Source organism: Globicephala melas, chromosome 18 (assembly GCF_963455315.2).
Source record: "Globicephala melas chromosome 18, mGloMel1.2, whole genome shotgun sequence".
In the NCBI taxonomy this organism is placed as follows: Eukaryota; Metazoa; Chordata; class Mammalia; order Artiodactyla; family Delphinidae; genus Globicephala; species Globicephala melas.
In genome coordinates this window covers 11419833-11445836 of record NC_083331.1, presented here as the reverse complement: position 1 = coordinate 11445836, position 26004 = coordinate 11419833, and the positions used below count along the sequence as shown (strand labels likewise).

Here is a 26004-nt window from a genome sequence, read left to right as displayed (position 1 = left end):
ACTTGCTGAGTGCTCGGGGGTCTCTGGGCCACCCCTGGGCCAGGGGAAGTGCTGCCTCATCTCCTTTCTTCCCGGAACAACCCTTTGCAGGTGACCTGGGCTTCCACTTTCCCTTGGTGCTTAGCCTCTGGGGGGGTGGGGTCTTTCCTTTTGTGCCAGCTCATCAATGCATTTAAAACAGGGTTTTAGTATTTGATCCAACATCATAGTTGTTCTATTTGGGAAGGGCCTTCAGGGAGCCTGGTCTACCATCCAGCCTGAAATGGAGATGGCTTTCCGGTACCTCTCCCACAAATCACTCTTCTGTTTCAATTACCCAGAATTGGTTTTCTCTGCTTGTAAGTAAGAAACCTGGCTGATGGAGGGGAGGCCCTTCTCCAAGACCCTTGGGGCTTCCCTCTCCTTCTGGTGACCCTGGGAAGGAGGTGAGGGCAGGATTTGCCCATGGGGCCAGGATTTGGGGTACTTATACCCCCTCTACCCAGCCTCTGCTAGGATTTCAGAAAACAGTATTTCAAAAACATTTCAGGAGGTAACTTTACTTGATCAAGAAAGACGTGAAAAACGATTATCTACAGTTTCCATAATTTCATTTGAAAGGAAATGTTTAGCCAACATAAAAGACATCATCTCAGAATAAGAATAATTGAGCAATGTTAGCTTTAGGACAAGCTCGATCTCTGGCCTTTGATTTCACTTTAGACCAATGACATCTTCATCCTGGGCCTTCAGATCAGGCTTTCGAAGTGCCGGCCTCATTACGTGGGAGGGCACAGGGCCCACCCCTCCCCTGCCCTATGGCGGGGACAGACCCTGGTTGCCTGCAGCTGATGATACTGGCAGTGCGTGCCCAGGGCCTCCCTCATCCCAGACTCTCCACCCCTGGGTGCTGGGTGGAGGGCAGGGGAGGAGGACCCAGTGGTTAAACAGCACTAGATCCAAACATATGTCTCTACTGGAGGCAAGGGAAGCCACGGGCTCAGCCCCGCCCACAGAGAACATAGGTTCCCTCAAAACCCCCTGCTGCTCCTGGGAGGGTTCCCTGCTCACATTCCCTCCATCCAGTCCTGAGAGTCAGGGAAAGGGCTTGCTGAGCCCGGGCAGAGGGGTACAAGTGCCCCAAACCCCGGCCCCATCGGCAAGTCCTATTCTCACTTCCTTACTTACTGCCTGTGTGGCCAACCGAGGCAGAGGTCATGACCTATCTGGCCACCAGCAACCTAGTAGGACAGAGGAGTTGAGAGGACCAGATGACCTCTGCAGCCCCTCAACAACACCCTTAAGGGATCCTCCCCTTGGGCCCGTGGCCTGGCACCCCCAGCCCTACCCCCTGCTCTGGGCATGGAGAGCTTGACTCTTCCTGAGGTGACCAGCCTGAGGGGCGCTGGCTCAGACTGTGAAGCCCAGGGCCATTCTGCCTTCAGAATAATCCCTGTGGGAACCTCTTGCCATACAGAGGGGAGGAAAGTCTGTACAGAGGCCTCTGAGCTTCTAACCACAGGTTTTCCTACCAGGGTTTTGGCTCTAATCACCAACAGGGAAAACAGCTCATCATCCAAAAGAATGAACACTCAGAGGAGGCCCTGCTGAGAAGCAGGCTCTCCCAGCCGTGTTGAGCGGCTTCCCATTTTGTTTCTGTGTGATCGGGAAGGGGCACCACAGAAGAACAGAACTCAAACAAACAAAATCTTTCTGTCTTACTAGGTGCTAACCAGAACTGAAATCCAGATTTATGTCTGCAGGTGGTGGCGGGAAGCTGCTGGCTCTGCCTCTCCCACAGAGAGCATAGATTCCATTCAAAAACACGCGCAGCTGTTCCTGTGAGTTTTGGCCACGTCATCAAAACACTCAATCTGGCACCTGAGGACTTCTCTGTTCGGGGGAATACCTCACAGAGAGGCAGTGCTTTGTGATTTGGAAAAAATGCAGCCTGCACAGGGCTTTCTCTATTGTACACCTGAAGAGCCAAACCTTACCAAGTTTCCATAACCTGCCCAAGGTCACTGAGCAGGGGAGCTAGGGCTCCGACCCAAGTCTTCAAGTCTCAAGCTTACTGTTTTTTTTCCCACATGACCCATGCATTTACTTACTCATTGGTTTATTCATTCATTCAATCAACAGTTTCAAGGGCTTAGCATGTCGGTTTACAGTCCAGTGGAAAAGACAGACACATAAATGACAGTGACAACGCAGTTTTGTGCTAAATGCCTGCAACGCCAGAAGGAAAAACCCTGGCAGTTTTGTTGTCATGTAGTGGAAGGGAGATGTGTGTCAGTGAGCCGTGAGAATACAGGGAGATGGTGCAAAAGGAGGGATGTGTGCAAGCAACCCCGTGCACTGAGAGATGGGCACCAACTACACAGGGAAGGGGGCTTCACGGAGGAGGTGATATGGAGTCAAGAAAAAAAAAAAAAAGAGTGCTCATCAAGACAGGGCAGCCAAGATGGAAGACCTAAAAACCACAGGAGAAAGGGGCAAGCAGAGATGGCGGTCACCGGCTCTGAGCACAGGACTGGCTCAGGGCTGACAAATTCAGAGTGGTTGCAGGAGCCAGTGTGAGGCCAGGCATATTTTTAAGTTTTAAAAGAACATTTTTTAACTGAAGTGTAACATACACACAGAAAAGGACACAAAACTTCACTGGGCCGCTCAGTGAATGTTCACAAGGTGAACGGACCTGCATAACACACGCAGCTCCTGAGAAGGAGCCCAACATGGCAGAACAGACCTCCAGCGCTCAGGAGCCCCGGCGTGGCCCTCACCAGTCATGACCTCCCATCGAGTAACCACGATTCTGATTTCTGACAGCACATATCAGTTTCACCAGTCTTTGTACTTTACATAACATGGAACACGTACTCTCTTGAGCTGGTATTTTTAAATCAACATCTATGTTTGATTACTGGGCACAAAGCTGCCAAGAGCATTCTTTTCCATGTCTTGCTGATGGATGGAAGCAGGGGTTTCCCTTGGATCTTTATCTAAACATGAGACCGTGGGGTCACAAACAGGCAAGGAATATTCTTAGCTTTACTACCAAATTTGAATTTGTCACATTTTTCTAAGCAGAGATAGGGAGCTAGAGGCAGGGAACTGTATTAATTAAGGATGTTTTGATTTGATCTCAAGCACCAAGAAATACAGCTTTGATCAACTTGGGTCACTAGGGTGACCCAATCACTAGGGTCATCAGAAAGGAGGTGACATGGTGGGACCGGGATGGGTCCAGGAGGTCCCCAGGGGTCGAGTCCCAGTAAAAAAAAAAAAAAGTCACATGACAGGTAGAGGAGGAAAAGTTACCCCCAGAAGATCCACAGCACATAAACAGGGAAAGGGATGTCAAACAGACGGAAAGGAAACGCGCCCTAGACCGTGGAAGGTGACGGCCACCTGCCGAGCGAGCTCTACTGAAGCTTGACTTATGCTGTAAACAACACAATGCAGATACTATTATCCCCATTTTAACTGACGAGAGGACTAAAAAGTCACTTCCAGAGGAGCCCAGCAACGGGACCCTGCCCTTCAGCGGCCTGAAAGGCCCAGAATATGAGGAGAAGCTCTTACCTCAAATCATGTCAGCTCCGCTTCTCCCGACGGGATGAAGGTGGGTAGGGAGCAGAAATTTAAACACTTAAATAACCCTTCTTTTGTAGCCTTGGGCGTTGCTATCATCGGTGAGTCCCTGAACCTTCACGGGAAAGGCCCGCGGCTACGACCGGGTCCCGTAGTTTGGCCGTAAACCTCTTTGCCGCAAATATTTTCGCTGCATAATTAATTGGCCGTAAGGCAATTTTGTCGTAAAAGATAAACTAACTGACCCTTTGGTTTGACACGTATAATACAAAAATCACGACAGATGATGATGATTTGCCCCAAGAGTTGCATTTCTTATTTTGAAACACATTACATTGGAGGAGAAAGAGGCCGAGGGCCTGGAAAGTGCAGAGTTGGACCCACATCTCCCATAGAACTCTGGAACTTCTATCAGCGGACGTGCAACACGTGACAATACGGCAGTGCACACAGCAGTGTAGAAGGCTTTCACTACCCAGTACAAAGCTCAGTGACAAATAGCATCCTAGTATTTAGAAACTGATGGCTGATACATCTTTTAATGAAGGAAGACACTTTATGGGGACTTCCCTGGTGGTGCAGTGGTTGAGAAGCCGCCTGCCGATGCAGGGACACACGGGTTCGAGCCCTGGTCCGGGAAGATCCCACATGCCGCGGAGCAACTAAGCCCGTGCACCACATCTACTGATCCTGTGCTCTAGAGCCCGTGAGCCACAGCTGCTGAGCCCACGCACCACAACTACTGAAGCCTGTGCGCCTAGAGTCCGTGCTCCACAGCGGAGCGGCGGGGGGGGCCCACTGCAGTGAGAGGCCCGCACACTGCGGCTAAGAGTGGCCTCCACTCGTGGCAACTAGAGAAGGCCCGCGTGCAGCAACGAAGACCCAACACAGCCAAAAATAAATAAATAAAATAAATTTTTATATAAAAAAAGACACTTTATGGAAAAAGTGCAATGCTGAAGGAGATAAATCAAAAAGCAAAAAAAAAAAAAAAGTGTAAAATACTATGAATGTAAGACTTGGGAGACAAGTGTTTAGGTAAAACCTCCTAAGTAAAATCAGTTATTTGAGCAGTATTCCCATGAATCTATGCACATTTTAAATGTATTCAACTATTTGTATTTTGCAATAAAGTCCTCTTAATTTTGTTACTCATTGTTCATGTTTCATGATGTCCTTTTTAATGCCCCTCTTATAGTTTTAGTTATTTTATCTTTTACATCAAAATTGCCTTATGGCCAATTAGTTATGTGGCAAAAATGTTTGGGGCAAAGATGCTTACAGCAAAGAAACTTACGGCAAAAATACCTAGAACTGGCTGTGACAGTAACTGGAGAATGGAGCTCTCTGGAAGGACCACAGTGCGGGGCGGGAGAGGCAACCTGCGGCTTTGGGTGTCAGGGCAGTGGGAAGAGGGAGGACCCCTGAATATTCCCGCCAAATTTGCCCAGGGGTCTGGGCTTCATCTATACATTTGTTAAAGCTACATTTACTGACAATCTACTCTGAATCCAACACTGCCCTAAGGATCCAAGATAAAAGAGTTCACAGTCAAGAAGTTCACAGTCACAAGGCAGGAGAGGCTAGTAAGCTATGACAATACACTGCTCTGCAGTGACAGGGACATGCCAGGTATGAGGAAGTTAACCCAGGGGTCAGGGAAGGCCTCATAGAGGAGGGAACACTTGAGCTGCAACTATGACAATAAGTAGAAGTGTGATGATGTTGTAATTTGCTTTAAAATACCCAGTATAGGCAATGTGATAGTACGTATTAATGTTCTCTGCACGCTAGGGGCCAGTTTCCCTGATCAGAAATTTACACTCCAGATCATTTAAATAGTAGAGTCTCAACATAAAGTCAAGGGCCAGAGCTCCAGCTTCCTTATCCCAAAGGAGACCAGAAGCTTTATTAGTTAGGATAGTGAATGTTAAGACTGACTTTTCAGTGGGGAAATTACTGACTCCTTAACTAGCATCACTGATGAAATTAATGGTATTTCATAGATGTGAATTCAATCTACACTGGCTACAGTATTTTGGAGACTTTTCCTACTGCTCCATAGCCAGGGTATAAGAATCGACCGAGGTCTTCAGCCTGTACTCTTGGGGTGGTACCCAAGGCTTGATTCCTAAATGATTGGGTTGGAGGAGTCTGGTTGCCAATGGCATTACAAGACTAATGGGATCCTGCTTCCAGATGACCAGTGCATCTGCTTCCAGTGTATCTTCCATGTACAATGATTGTCAGATCACCGAAAAAGGCGCTGGACTTCCCAAGCTCACAGAAGACTTCTGTGAATGGTCTCACGCTTGCTTGCTTGCTTGCTAAAATGTGTTTGCTGAAGATGTGTTTCTACAATGTGGCAGAAATTGATCCTGAAAATTGTTTTCATTATAACATAGTGAAGATGTGGGGTTTGGGGACTACCTTCACCTGCCAAAAAGCCTGCGAATGAGCAAATTGGTTTAGGTCAATTTGCAGCAAGGAGTGCCACCAGGTGGGGCAGATAAAGAGGAGTCCTCTGGGCAGGGAACACACTAAGAACCAAGGCACAGGGTAGATCTCAGCCACTGGTAGTACGTGGGTTTGCCTCAGGTGCAGGGTGTCAAAGGGCAGGGTAGATGAGACTGTTTCCCTCCTGGAGGATTTCTGTGCTCTCCTGAGTCTGGGCTTCATCCCTTACATTAATGTTGTCAACAATGTGCCCAGGGGTGACCCACATCAGAATCACCTGGGTGGGTGGGGCCCTAGATTCTGCTCATAGAAATAAGCTCCCCAGGTGATTTTTCACCCACCAGAGTTTAGGAAGACAAGGAAGCCATGGCAGGGTGCTGGGCAGTGGGATGACTGGGCTGGTGGTGTATTCAGACCCTCAGGCAGCAGTCTCATGGAGTACGGTGGGAGGGTTCTGATGTGAGGCCCAGATTCTGGTCAAGAGGTCTTGGTGACAGTCCAGGCAATGGTTCTGGAAGTGGGCCAGTTGGTTTAAAGAGGCCTTGAGGTAATGACCAGCCTGAGGAGTGATGGATGGGCTGTGAGAAGGGCTGGGTTGAGGGAGCCAGCCGGGCTGAGGATGACTGACAGACGTCTGGTTTGGGGCCAGGATGGAGAGTGACAGTAGCAAGGCTTTCTCAGGCTACTATATGGTTGTGTCCTTTTTGCCCCGAGAATGCAGATGGAAGCTTACCTGTGGTTCTGTTGCTCCCTGGGCCTGTCCGGAGCCCCCTCAGCCTGGCTCCTGTTACCTGCCTGCTCTGGTCAGCAGCTCCTCTACTCCCACCTGCGTCGTGCCTGGTCAACGATAAATTCTAGAAAGCGTAGTTCAAATGAAAATAGCACGATTTGCTAACTTTCATGTAATGGGCTGTTACACCCTTCACCTGCATTTAGTTTCTTTTAAATGAAACAAAAATAACCCTAAAAGTGGACTGTGCAGAAGAAATAACAAGAGCTGTTTCCCTCTGGTCACTGGTGCCCCAAATCCCTGCCAGATGGTCAAGCAGAGAAGCTCATGTTTCAGCAAATTACAGAACCTCATTAGGACTCTATTTCATGTTCTTAGATGCTCTAGGCCTTTATATGAGGTGACGTTGATTTCTTAAACTTGTATGACAACATAATGAATGCACATAAGTGAAGTGTCCAATGAAATGTGAAAAAATCGGTGAATTCTTTGCATATTTTATTTGTCTTTTTTTGATTTCCAACTCACACACATCTGGCATATTTTACATCTTTGCAATAAAACATGGTTACAATAGCTTAAGGAATTTATATATCCAAAATATTTCACCATGATCTCAAGATGAAATGAACTTGTCTTCCAGATGTTCATTATCCTCCCAATTCTAAGCTACAAACTCAAGATATTGCTTACAGCCTGGTGATGAATAAATTAATCATTACGCCGATTCCCCAGAATTTCAGAATCTCATAAATACAAACAACAATGAAGAAGGAATTCAGTGCTAAAACTTACTAGTACAAGGTGGATAACAAATAAGTAATCACATCAATAAATAATGATATGTTTCTGGTGCAAAGTGCCAATACAAAGAACCCATTATCTTGTTTTTATCTTTTTAAATAAATGACTGCAAGTGAGTGTAAATTCTGAGAAAATTACATTCCTGTAACATGCCTCATAGCCCTACCGACACAATATGTACATATCTATGACGATACAGTCACCAAATATACAAAGAAGAAACATGAATAAAGTGTATATACCCTGGGTGTATAACTTGATCAGTACAATGTATGGAAAATCATTTGATAGCCATCATTGTATATCATAAAAGATGAAGTGCCTTAGGCTAAGAATGTGGCTTTAGGTGAAAATTTCACAAGAACCTAAAAGAATAATGCCAGTTATTGTTATAATAAAGTCTGACTTATTATTAAAGAAACTAAGCTATTCAAGAACCAAAGAGAGAGAGAGGGCGGGGGGGAAAAAAAAACAGCAAAAAAGTTAGCATCAGATTCTCCTCCCCTAATGTACACACGCTAAGCCAGCAGGATGATTCTGGAAGAGTTGTCCAGGAGTTGGGAAGTCATTACTATGGAACTAAATGGTCGGGACTCCTATTTATACAATAAAACCAGGACCTCATCCCTAAGCCCCCTTTCTGCTGTGTCTTCAAATTATGAAGGTTACGGCTGAATTTTCTTTGTATCAAGTACCAAAATGGCAAATAATGGCTTAGTATTCAAATGCTTTATGAGCAAATTTCACTTAGAAGGGATGAATTTAGATTTAAAAGTGCAAAACTATGTATTTTGGTGAAAATGTCAAAAATTACTGATTGAGCCCAAATTCAGTCCTTTCATACAAGCTGTGTCCTTGCACAGATCGTACTATTTCCTAGTGTCAATGCACCTGTCCCATCAAGACTTCAGGATTAAAGAACATGCAAGTTGTAACTCCACAATAAAATTAAGAAATGTTTTGTTCTTTATACAAGGTTTTACTTTTACAAAAGTATCCCTTTAAATAAGATGCATCTGATGTACAAAGTATCAAACGTGTTTTTTTTTTTTTTCTCAGCTTGAAAAGAGGCTGGAAATGGGATGCAGGTTAGGTTCAAAGCTTAAACTTTGTAACAACTGGACACAAGGTTCCTCAGAATTGTCAAAAGTCTCTTGTGACACGTCCTACTACCTTTTCTCAATAAACGACAAGATATGAAATAATTACCAAAACATCTCCTAATTCATATAATTTACATGATATAAGCTTGCTTGGTAGCAGCTGGTGTTCAGTAGTGAAAAAACACACAAAGTAAAATGGCTGCTGACTACAATGTACAGCTATTGCTGGGTGTGATGGAATGTACAAACGGAGGTCGATGTAGACGAGTTTTTTTCCACCAGAGATATTGCCTTTCCATGCAGCACTTGTGCTCTCAGCTTTAACTTGGCTTTTGGCTCTCCATTTGTCTTCAGTATCTGTTCTGATGCTCATAATGCCACCGATTAAAATCTATATTAAAAGCTACAATGCTACCAGAAGCCATGCCAGTGATCAGAGTCCTGGAAAAGCAGAGGCAGTAGTTAAGAGAGACACAAAATCACTGATGTGGTGCTACTTTACACTAAACAATAGCACGATCTCAAAGTTCACCAGGTTTTACTCTTGTGTGCCCTCAGGTAGGATTAAAATTTATTCTTGGTTCTCCTAGGAGAAGCTGAATCAATTCTGAAAACACCTGGACTGCCAGACCACATGTTGATTAACTTTAGATCAGACAACTCATCAGATAAACACTTTCTGAGTAGGCATCCTCACTGTATGTTTATCTCTCAATTTGTAACTTATGTGCATATGCTACTGCTCCAACATATCAAGGACATCATAAAACAACAATAATAATTGAAATTGAGGATGAGATTGAAAAAGAAACAGAAACAGTATCTTTCCTTGCTCCTCCTGGGAGACCACTAAGACGACTACAGCCTTGCCTATGCTCTCTCATCTACTCTCTCCCCCATACCGAGTGAAGGATAAAGATCTTACCAAACCTTTCCTGCCCTCTGCACCCCTTGAGAAGAGCTAATCACTTCCTTCTTCTGTTCCTCTGCTCCTGCTTCCCTCACAAACATTTATTATGATTATTTGAGCTCTTTGGGGTCAGTGATCTTGTTTTGTATCCTCAGGACTGTGCACAGTGTTTAATCTACGATGGTGGCAGCAAGTGTTTGCAACATGAATACATGAATGAATAAGAATATCCGGGAGAATATTTAAACTACTTAAGAACACAAATCATTTCAAATACTTTAGAAACACCCATGTATATAAAATAATTACATGGTAAACCATTCCCATTTATGAATACGGACTACAGCATTTTGGAACACTTTTGGAACACTCTAATAATAATCTGCTTAAATTTTCTTTAAAACAGGTTGGGCTGCAGATCAAATACCCCTTCCCCAAACTAACTTAAATTCCATTGCTTTTCTTGATGACTTCAGTACCGTTTTACTATAGTGTGAAGATGCTTTGTTAAATTTACCATATAAGCCTTAACACTCATACTGTTTTAAAACCAATACTCTTATAAAGAATATACACATAGTTGAAATAAGTCGGTTAATAAGCTTTTCTTATTTCTGTTAAATATATAGCAAAAAATGAGAAATTACCATATTAAGATTATAGTTTTAATTTATTTTTTAAATTTAGAAATTTAGACTTTATATTCCAATAATTCTTTTCACTTTATAATAAACCCAAAGGCAAACTTTAGGAAATAACAAAATCTTGTTGCAAATTGAGGAACAGGAGAAAATCATATTACTTTGTTAACATTCCTGTCAATTCTTTCCAAGAAAAGATTATAGTGTCTTGGGGAAATACATAAAATACCACAAAATAACACAAATGGCAGATATGTGAATAAGAAAATGGGGGGGGGGGCGGTGCTGGAGATTGTTTCAAGTAACGAGTGCCTCGTATTTTTAAAACAGAGGCCAGCTGTAGTCTGTACGTTGCATTTGGCTGCATTTAGCTAGATGTATGCCTCAAGCCGAGACTCTGCTAAAAAATATGTGTTTCTTTCACATAATGTAAGCCAGGCAGGCCTGTCTGAGACCAGGTACGGATGTGAGAACAGAGAAGCTGGTGGGGATAATTCTACATTTTGGGCAGTGTCTAGACGCGCCTGTTTTTCTTCAGACCCATTTCTTTCTTTTTCCCCCCTTATTCTCTTCCTCTGTTTCCTTCTTACCAGAATCCTTTCTTACAGTACTTACTCCTCTCCTCAATTTACCCTTCTCTGCACTAGTCTTTCTTCCATCTGCATGCTGGAATCTTCTTCACAGCAGGTTTCACCCTTGGTAAAATGTTAAGAACTTTCAATGACAGTTCTTGAGCGATTACATTTCTCCCCAACATGGCTCACCTCTGGTCATGGGATAAGTCCATTGCTCTAATGCCAGCATCACATCCGGGGTAAATGTACAGCTGCTTGAAGTCACAGGCCTGCCAAACCTCCACCACGCCATTGTCCCCTCCGGTCACCAGGTTCTGGCCATCGCTACTCAGGAGAATGGCCTTTGGACAAGGGAGAAAAGCAACCATTTCTCTCAGTGTTTCCCAAAAGATCAGTGGGCACTACTGGAAGGCACTTAATACAAGTCCCTTGTCATTATTTTCTACTTTTAGCCACTTGTCCAAGTTTTCTAAAGTCCAATCCATAGACTTTCCAATGTGGAATTCATCAAAGTTCTTACATAAACAAAGCATCTTATTAAAACCAATTTAGGTTACAAAATAACAGAAGTCCCAAAGAGAATATTATCAGTCTAATCCAGAAAGAACTTGAGAATTAAGTAACATGATGTTTTGTTAAGTTCTGAATACTAGCTATATCAAGACTTTTAGAACAAATGGCAGAAGCATATTTAAAAGCTGTTTTTAATAATGATAAACCAGCAATTATAATTCATTTGTGAGTGATGGGCAATTTGGTATGTAATTTTGGTCTAGGGTTCAGAAGATAAGACTCTTTGACAATAAACTCATTTTTAACGTCAGGGGAGTGCAACGCAGGAACAATTGTTTGTAAGAGGAGATTAGGAGAAAATCTCCTTAAGGGTCTAACCTCTAATCAAACTACAGCCATCACCTCCAAAGTCTAATTCACTGAGTTGGCTACTTGGGATTAAATGAGCTTTGGGTTTGTTCAAAGCATCAATCAACGTGAATTCATATGCTTTTACAAACCAACACACATTTACCTGGATACCAGAGAAATTCTATTACGAGTCATTTAATGTAAAATAGTCAATCTTTAACCTCTTGGTTAGGTCCCCAGTTAGCACGGAACATGCAGATTTACCCGTGTTGAATCGTTGATCTCCATTTGAGCCAAAAGTTTCCCATTGATGCTGAAATTGCTGAATCGCCCTCGTTCATAGTAGATGATACAGTGGCCTTCACTGGAGACAGAGATCAAGCGTGGGAACAAGCAGTTTTCTGGTCCTTCGAGGGCTCTTAGCAAATCTCCAGTGATTGTGTGGACGAGGCAAGGGCCCTCTGCGGAGCGGGGAACAGAAAGGCCAGAGTCATTGGTGACGACCAGTCACGTATTAGCTCCCACACACCTGCAAACCGTACCTGAATAATACACTCAGATTTGTTGAAAGAAGGTAGAAAAGAAAAGAACTATGGTGGCAAGAGCAAAGCACTGATGTTAGATTTCAACAGAACAAGTACAGAGAACTGTTACATAACACACACGTGTCTTCCAAACTTTTTATCTAGGTCAGTAGTTGCTCTTTTCCTTCATGAGATAATATTCATTAAAAAAGGATACAGTTCATACATTACGTGAGAATAAAAGACTGTATGTCAAAGTTTTCTCTTAATATGTGCTTAGAACTTTTTCTTTAGAAAGTTCAGGAGAATTATCAAAACAATCACTAATTTTCTTTAGTATCATCAAAATTTTAATTGTACCACATAAATACAATACTATCAAATAATAAGTTTTACCATTCTATAGTCTATACATAAAATGTAAAAGGCAAAATTAAGAAAAGGAATCCAGTAATTCAGACTGTAGGAACACTTTTTTCTTTTTTAAATAAATGAAGAGTGAGGCGAGAATGTAAAAGTAGTATGGGGAGTGACTTATTTTTTCTCAGGTAGAAATTTTAAGATAAAACATTCAGTAGTCAAGTTCAGACAAATAATTGGTTAATGTAGTTTGGTATTACCTGTCCCCCAGAACCCCCAGAAAAACTGCATAAAACCATGCACGAATTACATTCTTATGTTTCAAACAATTGACTTCAGTAGATACAAATTTTACAAGTGACATTATAAGGCTATACCTAAATGTTTTCCTGATTACTAAAGTAATAGACGTGCATTCCAGAAAATACAAAGAGTTAGAGAAAAAAAATAGCAATCACTTCTAGTACCAACCATCAGCTACAGAAAATTAATGTTTCTCCCTATGCATATTGTGTCTCTTGCTTTCCTTCCCTTTCCTTTTTTTCTTTTTTTTTTGCTTTACAGAACAGAATGATATTACATGTTATTTCTAAGACAGACATTAAAAGACATTTAGTGAAAATATCCTATGTGTCCCTCCCGGGGTTATTTATTCTTAAATACGAAAACGCAGTGTCCCTGCCTTCAGACATTATACCCATTATCTCTAAAGCGGCCAGAATAAGCTCCTATAAGCCAAACCTGATCACCTCATCGCCTTGCTGACGCCAATGGCTCCCCACTACACTCAAAACAAAATACTTGTGCCACGGGGGCCCCTCACCTCTTCAGCCTTTGTCTCCTTACGTCCGCGGTGTCCTCACCACACTCGGCCCCTTTGGTTTTCTTTCAGTTTCTCCTAAGCATTAGGCTCCTTACTGCCCCGGAGCCTCCCGTGGAGAATTGGTATCTCAGCCAGAATTAGAATCCAAGTTTCCTGACTTTTCCCGAAACAGTACTTTTTCCACAAAAAGTCAAAAGAACTAAGTCATCGTATTTCCTTTCCCATCTACCACTACACAGTCCCCAGCCTTGAGAAGAAAATGACTTGTGGAGGGGGTTGGATCCAAGGCTGTGTCTGATGAGCAGCCTGAGCCCCCCATGGACCCCACCATCACGGATATCTTCCCCTTGTCTTTCATTTCTTTTATTTCTTTTTTTTTTACTATATTTTTATTTTTGGCTGCGTTGGGTCTTCGTTGCTGCACGTGGGCTTTCTCTAGTTGCGGCAAGCAGGGGCTACTCTTTGTTGCCATGTGAGGGCTTCTCATTGCGGTGGCTTCTCTTGTTGTGGAGCATGGGCTCTAGGCGTGCGTGCTTCATTAGTTGTGGCACATGGGCTCAGTAGTTGTGATTTGTGGGCGCTAGAGTGCAGGCTCAGTAGTTGTGACACACGGGCTTAGCTGCTCCGTGGCATGTGGGATCTTCCTGGACTAGGGATCGAACCCATGTCCCCTGCATTGGCAGGTGGATTCTTAACCACGGAACCACCAGGGAAGTCCCCTCCCTTTGCCTTTTTTTTTTCTTTTTGTTTTTGCGGTACGCGGGCCTCTCACTGTTGTGGCCTCTCCCGTTGCGGAGCACAGGCTCCGGACGCACAGGCTCAGCGGCCATGGCTCACGGGCCCAGCTGCTCCGCGGCATGTGGGATCCTCCCGGACCGGGGCACGAACCCGTGTCCCCTGCTTCGGCAGGTGGATTCTTAACCGTGGTGCCACCAGGGAAGTCCCCTCCCCTTGTCTTTTAAATGTTATCTGTAATGACTGCATGTATGGGTGTGCTGCAGTTTAATTTATCAGTGTTCTGGCTAGAATGCTGGTGAACACAAAGTACTACATAATATTTTATATCTATTTTATATTAGTACTAGTAAGTATTAATAATAAAACTAAGCAGCTACAAAAAACCTAGGGATTACATTTGTCTATGGAGAGCCTCCTAAAGGAAATAAATCGTAAATCATGGTTAACTTGTGAAAATCGTATAGTGTTTAAAGACCGAAAATGAAAGAAATGTCTTCTGACCTTTAGCACCACTGATAACAAGTCCAAGTTCGGCACAGACAGAAACACAGACAACTTCATGGTCATGGCCCGTGAGGACAGCTCTTGGTGCAGGATAGTCACCTGTAAAGGAACAGCAGCGGTGAGTCACTACAGACCAATGGCGGGAATGAAGAGCTATGCCATTAAATTGAACATTAAAAATAGCAATCATTGTTTAGTAAGGGCAATTATTAGCTGTGTGACCATGAGCCAGTTACTTAACCTCTCTGACCCCCTTTCTCATATCTTAGAGAATATTGTGCCTTTTTAAAGAGCTCCGTGTTTTTCTCTTCTGTTCATTCTGCTTCACCTGGTCGTTGAGTCTGTGATCTTGCCCTTATGGTGCCTGAGACCCCGCATGCTGGCCTGTTTTCCTCTGTGCGCTCATGTTCTGGATGGGGTTGAACCACCGCTTCCTCATCATGTCTCTCAGAAAAACATCCTATGCTTTGGTCTCGGCGATGCTGCTCTTTCTGAGAGCTGCCCCCCGGGTTGCAATCCCCCAGCCCCCACTGTAGAGGGGGCAGTGGGGGAAGTGAATGTCAAAGGGATGGCACTTGTGTCCACCTCCTGGGCAGCCCCTCCCTTGACTCTGATGTGATGCCATGGCCCTGAGTAGCTGGACTGGTGCTCCGATTCCCTGCCCCACAGTGGCAGGAGGGAAGGCATCAATAGATCGTGGAAAATTCTGGGAAGACGGTGCATAACTAAAACGCCCTACCCAGCAAGGCACCCAACACTCTTCCCCTCTGCCAATATCTCCTCCTTCAGACCCACCGGTCTTCTGTCTCTCCAGGAACTGCTCACAGTTTTCTGTGAGTTTCCTCAGATCCATCATGTGAGCCCCCACTTTGCTTCTGAGGCATTTCTTACTTAGATGGAGTATGGGAGGGAGAGCTGAAAGCCCACGTTAGTTGTGATTTTATTCTAAATTTATGTATCTTGCTATAATGTGTTTGAGTATTGGCAGAGTATCCTCTTAGATTTGACAGCAGTCCTAGATTTGTCCGAAACATATTTATATGATTTATAAACTTATGCTTCACAGATGCCTTGAGTTCCCTGACAAAATGAAGATTAATTATTGATAAGATTTTATGTGTAATATCATCTTTAATTTTTCTAAGTGATTATTTTATCTTGGAGAGACTGATGAATTAAAAATCCTGCAATTATATGTTTAATACAATTTATATAGAGTTTTCTAAACCTTTCCCTTATATGCTACAGAAAAAGTAAAAAGCAATCTAGTTCTACTGCAGGGAATTTAAAAAATGTATAAAAATATTAAAAATTTTCCTTATGTATGTAATATATTTTATATTAGAAAATAACGTTTTTCAAAGGTTTACCTCTGATTTAGAAAGCTTAAAATGTTCTATTTTTCATTACAATTTCCCCAGATCATTTGAATAAACTGTGAAACTTAACTATTAGGGGATTTTGTAGGGCCCCTGAAAGCACTGTTTCCCTCTTTCAACTATAGAAAAGTAAATAAAATGTTATTCAGGGGTTTTGAGCTGGAGAACCTGCAGCAGGGGGAAAGCGCATTTCCTATATTTCATTTCATTGTCAGGGACAGATGTCACACACCCCAACAATCATTCAAAATCCTAGGAATATTCTGTCACTGTCACATCACAATTGATGGATGTAGCTACGGGTTAAAGGGCCCTGCGCAGAGGGAGGTGCAGGTGAGACCTCTCCTCTAAGGACCATAGCACCACTGCCCTCCTTCCCTAGTCATTTCCTCAGGAGAAGAGCTTTCTGGGTGATGGAATTACTATGAATGATGAACAAACACATCCAATTTTGAGATTCCTTATAGGCAAGCATTTGGAAACTCCAAATATAAAAGTCTTATAGTAAACAGATTCCACCTCATTTTTATCACAAGATATTTCAATATTCTCAAAATGGATGATGAAAAAAAGTGCAAAGGTGTTAGATGCTGCTATCCACAGAGAACTGACAAGGAGAGCATTGTCAGTGTGATAGTCTGTGGCTTTCAGAGAAAAGATCAAAGTAAAGATTGCTTATGGTTCTTATTATTTTCAACCTCATTTATGGGACTACTAATATGCAGGGGAAGCTTTGGTCCTTCTGAATTGGAGCTAAACAAAAACAGCAGAGTTTTTCTGTGAACCTCAGTGCAGTTCTGGGGGAGTCGGAAAATGAACCTCTTGATGATGTATGACATTCAGATTTTATCTGTGACCTTTGCTGAGTCACTGAAGAATCACTGTAGAAGGTATTTTCATTCACATTTATACTATATAAAAATGATGGATTTTTGACTTGAAATCCCAGAACAAAAGATTTCAAAGGGTGCAGCAGTTTCATCACTACTCTGATTTCAAGATTTATTTTGAAAAAATTATGTTAGACATTTGCTGGGGTAGCTCAGAAAAACTTAGTTTGTGAGGAATTCCTGTTGAGGTACTGCGTCTTCAGCCACCTGAGGGCTGCTGCAGAGGTTTCTGGCCCAAGCGCCAGAAACACCTGGGCCTGCATTTTCCACAGGTCACAAAGTAATCCACATAAAAACATTCCGTGGGTTGGAAAACGTCCCATGATGTGGTTTCATTTTATTACACAATCACAGAGTACTTGATGAAAAATAGAAGATCGATACAAACCTATTTATTCACTGACTCTAAGTTGTTCTTTTTCTTCTTCAGAGAGGACGCTGACCACATTTTCCCCTGAGCCCTGCTGTTTCAGGGCAGATCTCTTCCCTTGAGGTCCTGAACCTGGATCTAGGCCACAGTACCTTACTGTCCTACCATCTCCTTCCCCAATCAATAGTATAATGCACCTGCCTTTCCCAAGGAGGTACAGGTTTCTGCATGATGCCCAGAGAGCCCGCTGGTATAGATCCGAGGCTCCCTGATCACGAGAACATATTAGTCACTCTTGTTTTTTATATTGCTTCTGACCCAGGACAAAGACCCTTGCAGCCTTGGTTCCGTAAAGGGGAAGGAAAAGCAGAAACTGAGTGGCAAGCAGCACCCTTCTTAGTCAGGAACCCTATAGTGTCTCCTAACGTTGGGCTGAGGGAGTGGGAGGGCTGAGAGGTCTCCTGCAGAATGGGCCCCGTGTTAGGGATGCTACATTATAGACATTATCTTTTGGCCCTCAGAAAGCTCTACGAGGTAAGAATTATTACACATGTAACTATGCTTCCTCTCAAAGTTAATGAGAAGAGGTTTAACATTTACTAAACCCTAGTTAAGATTCCTTGCTCTGAGAAGTGAGACAAACTCATCATATATATATATATATATATACATATATACACACACATATATATATAATATTATATACATAAAATATCTTCAGGCTATTCTTTGTTCACGCTTTCTTCATCCCCTATAACACCACTGGTCAGTGGTGGCTGTGGAGCTGGGCACCAGGATGGTTGTTTTAAAAGAAGGCTGGATGCAGACAAAGCGAGGGATGTGATTTGGCAGATGTTTAGTGACAGGTTGGGGCTGGCGGGAGGGTCAGTGTCCAGAGTTGAAGAGAACACAATGGGAGCCCAGGGAAGGGATGTGTGCACAGCTGGAGTCTCCTTTTCAATGGGCTTCTTGTTTCATAGTTTGTATAATTCTCAAACGTGAGCTGAAGACTTGTTTTTCAAAAGTGAAATAGAAAAAGCATGAAAACAATGTCATACATATTACTCAATGCATATTTGTAGATTTGATTTGAAAAGATGAACAGTAAATTCTCTTGCAAAGTTTCCTGTGGTTATGATATGATTTTAAAAATGTCAGCAAACTCTCTATCAGGCATGTTATATCTGGTATAAACATTAAAACCACACACTTTACAAGCCGACTGGATTTGGAGCCGAGGTCCCAATGTATTATAAGTGTCTGCTGAAGAGACAATGTTGACTTGCCCCTCTTGTGACTATCTCGTTGGAAGCTACAGCACGTAATGAGAAATGTCAAGTCCCAAGATCAATGAAATTTGGGGCTCTGGGGATTCAACAGGAATAGCATTGATCCTTTTAAAGAACACCAGTCAGAGACGGGCTGTAATATATTGCGAAGAAGGGCTCAGGAGGATAAAGAGCCAAGTCCAAGATACCTACCTGACAACAAATTCAATCAGCTTTTAGCACAGATTGCCTGCTCTGCTCTCCTTCTTTTCATGCGATAGCCTGCTTCCAATTAAAGTGCGCAAATTAATTTTTATCACTTCCAAATTAGTTTCAGAATTTGTGTAAAAGTCTGTTTCAGATGAAAGCATCTGTCCCTCACATCTCTGCAATTCTGTTATCTAGTCAGGGACCTAGTTTACATCTACAAGAAAACTGTCTACGTTCACAGTCACAAGTTTGAAAGAGTAACAATGAATATTAGCATTAAATATATTAATAAAACTACTATAATTCAGTTGGAACCTCTGCCAGGTAGCCTCTGCTTGTTTCTTTTATGGTCTAAAAGTCTATAATAATCTGCTTACACATTTTCATTGTCTTTGCGGCAAATCCATTAAAACTATAAAGATAATTAGAAAAAGATTTATTTATGATATGTCCAAGTTAGTCACAGCAATATATGTGACACACAATGAAACCATTAACTCTTTCAAACCTACCTAAAAAAATTCACAAACGTTACTTATTTTTTCTCTGTGGCACTAACAGAGCCAGCCATTAAAAAATAAGGATGACAATGCAAAAGAAACATACATATATTAAAGCACCTGAGTTTACCCTGAGGAAGTTTTAGTGATGCGCACATAGGGTGAGTAAATGAATCCTATTACGTTATGGTGTTGTGCTGGATAAATATGATTCAGCCTCTGGCACACAGAGCAAATTCAATGTCCACACCAAGACCAAGTCCTGAATTCTAACAGCTACTGGGATATTACGTTTCATGCTAGGACTTCCCCCTTCAAGTCGAGGTTAATATATACAGCCCTCGAAACCTAAGGGCGTTGTGTCACACATTTTAATATGAATTTAGACATAACTAGCTTTTCGGTCTTGTGTAGCAATGCATTATGAGACAGAAAGAACATATAGCCCGATTCTCTGACCTGTGAATTGGTAGCTAGAATAAAATAAAACAGGAAAAAAAAACCCAAAACCCTTTCCCTTCATTTTGTGAGTTTTCTGACCGCAAGGACTACATCTGTGTCAACACCCATGGCCGATCCCTGATGTGGCAGTCAATTCAGTGTGTGCTCTGACTGCCTTTGCAAAAGCTGAACTGACCAAAATATATGGTCTCTCTAGGCATGCCTACATGAGCTGCTAGGTTGGCTGGTTTCACAGACTGAGTCACAAATCAGTCAAGTTAATCAAATACTAAATATGACTAATTATTATTTTTTACTGTGTTTTACTATTATGATTTTTACCATCCGTATGGCAAAAAGCTGAAACCAGTTTTTACATAATCATCAATTTGTGCCCAAGATGTAATGTTAAGCATTTTGTAGATACAAATACTTATGACACTAAATATTATCTGATAGCAATTCAAGACTCATGTAATACTCAGTATATTCAGTACTTCCAAGCAGGACAGGCAGTTTTGTGGTCATAATATAGGCTTTTTTTTTTTGCGGTACGCGGGCCTCTCCCGTTGCGGAGCACAGGCTCTGGACGTGCAGGCCCAGCGGCCATGGCTCACGGTCCTAGCCGCTCCACGGCATGTGGGATCTTCCCGGAACGGGGCATGAACCCGTGTCCCCTGCATCGGCAGACAGACTCTCAACCACTGCGCCACCAGGGAAGCCCATAATATAGGCTTTTGTAAACCCCAGAAAGTCAGAATTTGACTACCCAGCACTCCCACCTGCTAAGGTAGTACCAGCACACAGCAGGCATTTAATACATGCTTGCTGCTTGACTAATACTTGAGCTACTCATCCTGTTTAATCTAAAAGAGCATATTTCTCCCTTTATGTTAAGGATAATGGATCAAATGGAACCACATTACATATGCCCACATTAAATGCCTAGGAAAGTCTTGGCAGGGTGGGTTTTATGGAAGTCCTTAAGGTTCATAATGATGACAACAGTTTTTAATCAAAAAATAAATCCCCCTAAATGGAGGCAATACTGTATGGATAATATTATGCAATAATGTCTTAGGGATAATCTTGTCTTTATTTAAAACTTAAAATTCTACATTTTAACAAATCCAGTATTCACAGTTTTGTTCTTAAGGATTAACATAAACATTTCTATTTACATAGCTCCTGTTGAAAGGAACTTTAAACACTCTAAATATTATTACATTTACCTTTCCTTGCTAAGTGATGGAACAAAGACACAATCAACTGTTAACCATCATTTGGTTGAAAAGATCATTAGAAAATAAAGTAGTTAACAGATAATTACTATAATTTAACATTTTTCTTTAAAATTCCTTTTTTTTTTTTTTTTTTTTGCGGTACGTGGGCCTCTCACTGCTGTGGCCTCTCCCGTTGCCGAGCACAGGCTCCGGACGCGCAGGCTCAGCGGCCATGGCTCACGGGCTCAGCCGCTCCGCGGCATGTGGGATCTTCCCGGAACGGGGCATGAACCCGTGTCCCCTGCATCGGCAGGCGGACTCTCAACCACTGCGCCACCAGGGAAGCCCTAAAATTCCTTTCCTTTAAACATCTTTATTGGAATATAATTGCTTTACAGTGGTGAGTTAGTTTCTGCTGTACAACAAAGTGAGTCAGCTATATGCATACCTCATAGCAGGACATTGTATTATCTTCTCTGCTACCAAATGGTAGTTTTTAAGAAATGAATTCTCTTTTTGGAAATATCACTTTCATCATTTTTGAGCTTCACTTTGAAGATGTTAATTAATTGGATTTAAAACCCTATTCTGCTTCTTTAAATTTTTTTTCTGTCTAATAACTTCTAATTTGTGTCAATAATGGATGGAAGATACCACACAGCCCTGCTGCTCAGTTCAACTTTTCTTCTTATGAACACTACACTCATCTAAAAGGAAAAAAGGAAACTGGGAAGTACGTAAAAATACAATTAGATAAAATACATGTGATAATGTACCATGCTTAAAAATAATAAAATATAATAATAATAAAGTAGATCAAACATTTTTTACATACACACACACACATATCCTGCTAAAAATGAAGTTTCCTTTTTTAAGGATACGGTTTTAAAAAAGAGAGTAAATAAGGAGGTTAACTTACTAGTATTTAGAGTATGATATTCGGTTTAATGTACAATTGGTAGCTAATTAGTTGAGCTGGTTGGAAATCAAGCAACACTGAACTGAATATGTGTTTTCCTCAAACCAGTATCACAACTTAGTTCACAACTTAGAGCAGAGGCACTTTCTCTTATTCAGTATCTACACTAAGAGACACTACTTCATAATACACTTTTAGTTTCTTCATTTACTGTTCTTCACCTCTAGCTATGGGAAACAAGAATAAGTCACCTGGTCATCTAGTTCATTCTCCTACCATCTTTATATATATATATATGTATATACATATACATATATGTGTGTGTGTGTGTGTATGTGTGTATACACACACACACACACACACACACACATATATATGAAGCTTTCCATGCCCAGCTCTCTCACAGGCTGGAAGGGGGCCAGCCATGTAGTTACAACACAGCATCCTGTACACGTCTTTTCTTCTCTACTTTTATAGTATTTCAGTGGCAGGTGCACAGCATTCCTGGAAAATTCCTATCTCTGTTTCATCACAAATATTCCCAAACTCATGTTTCAGTTTATTTTAAAGTACTGTTAAAGCTGTGCCCAATGTACAAATCATAATTAGAATAATCCTGGTTTAGGTACTTGCCATTATCAACACCTTACAGAAACCATTCTCTATTTTACAGGAAACATGTGTATGTAAAATATTGAAAGCTTGGTAATTAAAGACAGTAATTATTTCTAGGAAATGCCTTACCAGTTCTTCAGTCATTCAACGATATTTATTGAAAACCTATTATTTGTGCAACTATGCCAGGAACCAGAGACTTAAGATGCAGAGAGAGGGACTTATGGTCCACTTCAGTGTTTCCTCAGAATAGCAGCTCCAAGGAATAGTAACTGCTCTTCCACGAACACAATGTTCCATGGAAAACATGTTTGAGAAACTGTGGGTTATCAACAGCTTTATTTGTGTAAGGCTTTCAGAGCTCACATAGAAAGTAAGAGTATATGTGGTGTTTTCTAAAATTGTTTTACTCTGGAGTCCCCCCATTTTTCTCCTACAGGATATTTTCGGGAGCACTTTTGAATAAAAAACACTCAGGAATCATACCAAGCAAAGAAAGCATCTTATTCAGCTTTGCCTCACCAGGGTCTAATCTGAAGGGGGTATTTCAGTCATTGTCAAATAAATAAACAGATATTTACTACACCCCATGGTAGAAAGCAGTAAGTGTCCTCTTGAGGCACAAATAAAACATATGGAAATTCAGAGAAGGAGAGACTACACTTAGCTGAGAGAAATCATACGAAGTTGAATGGACCCGATGACACGGAAGGAAATTTTGGAAGGATGGGGACATTTGGAGACTGGGGAAGGGCTGCTGAGCACAGGGTCAATGTGAGGGGATCTGGGAGTTTCCTCAGGCTGAAGGTTATAGTGGTCGCGCTTTAGTACACCTTGAATATAGCCACATTCCAACGTAGAGGTTTGCTGCTTAAGCTCTCGTATTTTAAAACCCTTACAGAACCAGCAAAAACTATTAGGAAAATTAAAAAGAGCAAAACATGTTAAAATGAGTTCTTAGTCTGGTAGGACAATTCTAGACAAATACTTACTGCTGTTCGGGTTGTCTCCTATGATATGGTGTCGCCCACTCCAGTACCAGAGAAGCAGGGTAGCATCTCGAGACCCAGACACGATGTAGCAGTCCCCACCTATGTATGACTCAGACCTGGCCAAGCACGTCACCACATCCCAATGGCCAAATACAATCTGAGTTAGCTTCCCTGAAACACAGAAATGGTAGGTCAAATTCATTGGCTATTTTTCTTTAAATGGTAATAAGCTTAACTTTACTAGATTTGTGAAAAGTGAATCTATAGACCCGCAAACTTACAAGGTAATTTTGTAACGAAATCTAGCTACAGATTTGGTTTCTTGAATTGCTTCTGAAAAAGTGATACAAGAATGTCACTTGGGACTTCTTAAGAAAAGAACATAAAATAACACAATCTTGATTTTTTTTCAGGGTTGGGCCAGACTAAGGGGAGGTTTAAGGTCTTTTACTGGACCTGATTTGTGGGAAGGGGACTGTAGTGCCAGTTGTCCTGTGAACTCAGGGCTCAGCTCACACTGAAGTTCAGAGTGGATACAATTATAAGTAGTCATTTACTTACAATGTGAGTATTTAATTTGAATCTCGGCACCCAAGATGAAAATGCCTACGTTATTAAGTATGATTTCATATGAAGCTTTAGGTGTCACAATTGGCATTTTGAAGAGGATAAGGTATTTCATAGCTCAGTTTACCTGTTTCTGTAGAATAAACTCTGAAGCTCTTATCCCAGAATCCACAGATAAGAATATAGCGATTGTCGGCTGTGACCACAAAACAATGGGCGTTGATTTGTATGCTCTGGTCAACAAGGTCTGTGATCTGCCGTTTGTTCACACCAGAGTTATTGGCTAAACATAAACAGAAAAAGAACTTTAAAGAAAGATTCCACAAGAGTTTCACCAACCACTTATAGAAGGAATACTTTTATGCTTCATTTACCTAGAAATGGGTTCTTAAGGCTATAAGATTATTAAGATTTTAACATTTCCCCATGAGAAATGTAAACTCTTTAGTAGCAGTGATTATTTATGACCTGTATTATATATTAAAAACTTGTTGGAAATTTAAGTTCTCCACCGATATGAGGAATTCAAGATGTGAATTTACAACATAATAAAAATATTTAAATGCACTAAATTCAATAGATGTTCACCCTGCACAAGTTCATTGGTGTCCAACAAGTTCGATAATAATGAGGAATAAATATTGTATGAAGTGTGTTACATAAGGAAAAAAAAAGTCTTAATATTTGCCTCCATCTGTCATTTTCTGATGGCATTTACAATTCACGTGAAAAGAAGAAAGTAGGGATTTGTGGGAGGGGTGTTATGTAGGCAGCCCCTCAGGGAACTTTAGGTCAGCAGCTTTAAAGACCTGGATTGTCAACAAACAGAAACCTTTCCAGAATGGTCTGGCAGGGGAGGAGAGGAATAAGAAAGATGGGAGAGGGACTGGGGAGGAAAGAGACAGGCAGAGAATCAGTGGGTAGCACTGGGATTGAATCTGAATAAAGTCAGAAACTCAGACACACCATCTGATTTCCCTGGTGCCTGTCTGTATGCCAGCCTGTCCCTTACTCCACGCCGTCCTTTCAGGCTAAATCCCTGGGCTGAATTCTTAAACAGAAAATGCAGATGTAGAAGATCAACATCACTTTCTAACACCAATTAAATCTAAGTGCTACTATTTGTGGATATCTACTAACACTAAAATAGTAATTACTAGAGAAGGTAAAAAATAAAAAATAATTTTAAAAACAGCAAAGGAAAAGAAAAGCAAACATCCTGAGACACTTGAAAACTATGTAATTGGTCCTTGATTAATTAGAATACAGCTATTAATTTTTCCATAGTTACATTCCAGCTGTACGTGACACTGTCGATGTCTTTTCAGCAGAGAAACAGCTAGACCTCAACTCTAAAAATATTCCTTGTCCTAAGTGTATATTCTCCCAAAGAAATGTTAAGTGTTATTTTGTGTTGGAGTATAAGGAACTAACCCAAATGGCTGTCCCTCATCCTCTTTCTGGGTTCAAAGATGTAGGGTGGGTTAATCTAAGAAAAAAATACCGTAACTTGTGTATGGCTTTATAATTTTTCGTATCATGTTCAATTTTTTTCTAATTTAGTTCTCATAAGATCCCATGAGGACAGGCAGAACAAACATGATTAGGAACCATCTTGCAGACATGAAACTGAGGCCCAGAGAGATTAAGGCACTTGCTCTGGATCACACAGCTAATAAATGTGTATGTGATTATTTTAAAATACTTGGAATATCTGCTGCAAATAATTATAGCTCCCAAGTTTGCAATTCATATGAAACCTTTAATTAAAAAAATGTTTAGCTCTAGTGAGTGGAGATTTCCAGAAAAGAAATTCTTCAGTATTAGTTTTCTTTAGTAATAGCTTTGAGTCCTTATATATTTCAAATAATATAAAGTTGTTAAGGAAGAGTTGAGGCTGAAAGAAAGAACAGTTTGGAATCATTTGCGTTGTTTAGAACCAACCTAAGTGACCTCTTAAAATACCAAGAAAATGCCACAAATAATTATTTTAATACCAACAAATTCTTAGATGGCATGTT

The 26004-nt window shown here is 41.5% G+C and overlaps 1 protein-coding gene across 5 annotated transcripts in view; it reads right to left on the bottom strand.

The window, feature by feature from the left end:
* Positions 1 to 7241: 7241 nt before the first annotated feature.
* Positions 7242 to 26004, bottom strand: part of NBEA (neurobeachin) — a 627505-nt gene continuing 608742 nt past the window's right edge. For all 5 annotated transcript variants that reach the window (XM_030882520.2, XM_060287860.1, XM_060287861.1 and 2 more), the window contains 6 exons: positions 24111 to 24266; positions 23417 to 23587; positions 14604 to 14705; positions 11922 to 12118; positions 10983 to 11134; positions 7242 to 9108 (listed from right to left, as the gene is read on the bottom strand). In XM_030882520.2, the coding sequence (XP_030738380.2) occupies positions 9018 to 9108; positions 10983 to 11134; positions 11922 to 12118; positions 14604 to 14705; positions 23417 to 23587; positions 24111 to 24266 (869 nt within the window). In that variant the 3' untranslated portion in view covers positions 7242 to 9017. The remainder of the gene's footprint in view (positions 9109 to 10982; positions 11135 to 11921; positions 12119 to 14603; positions 14706 to 23416; positions 23588 to 24110; positions 24267 to 26004) is intronic.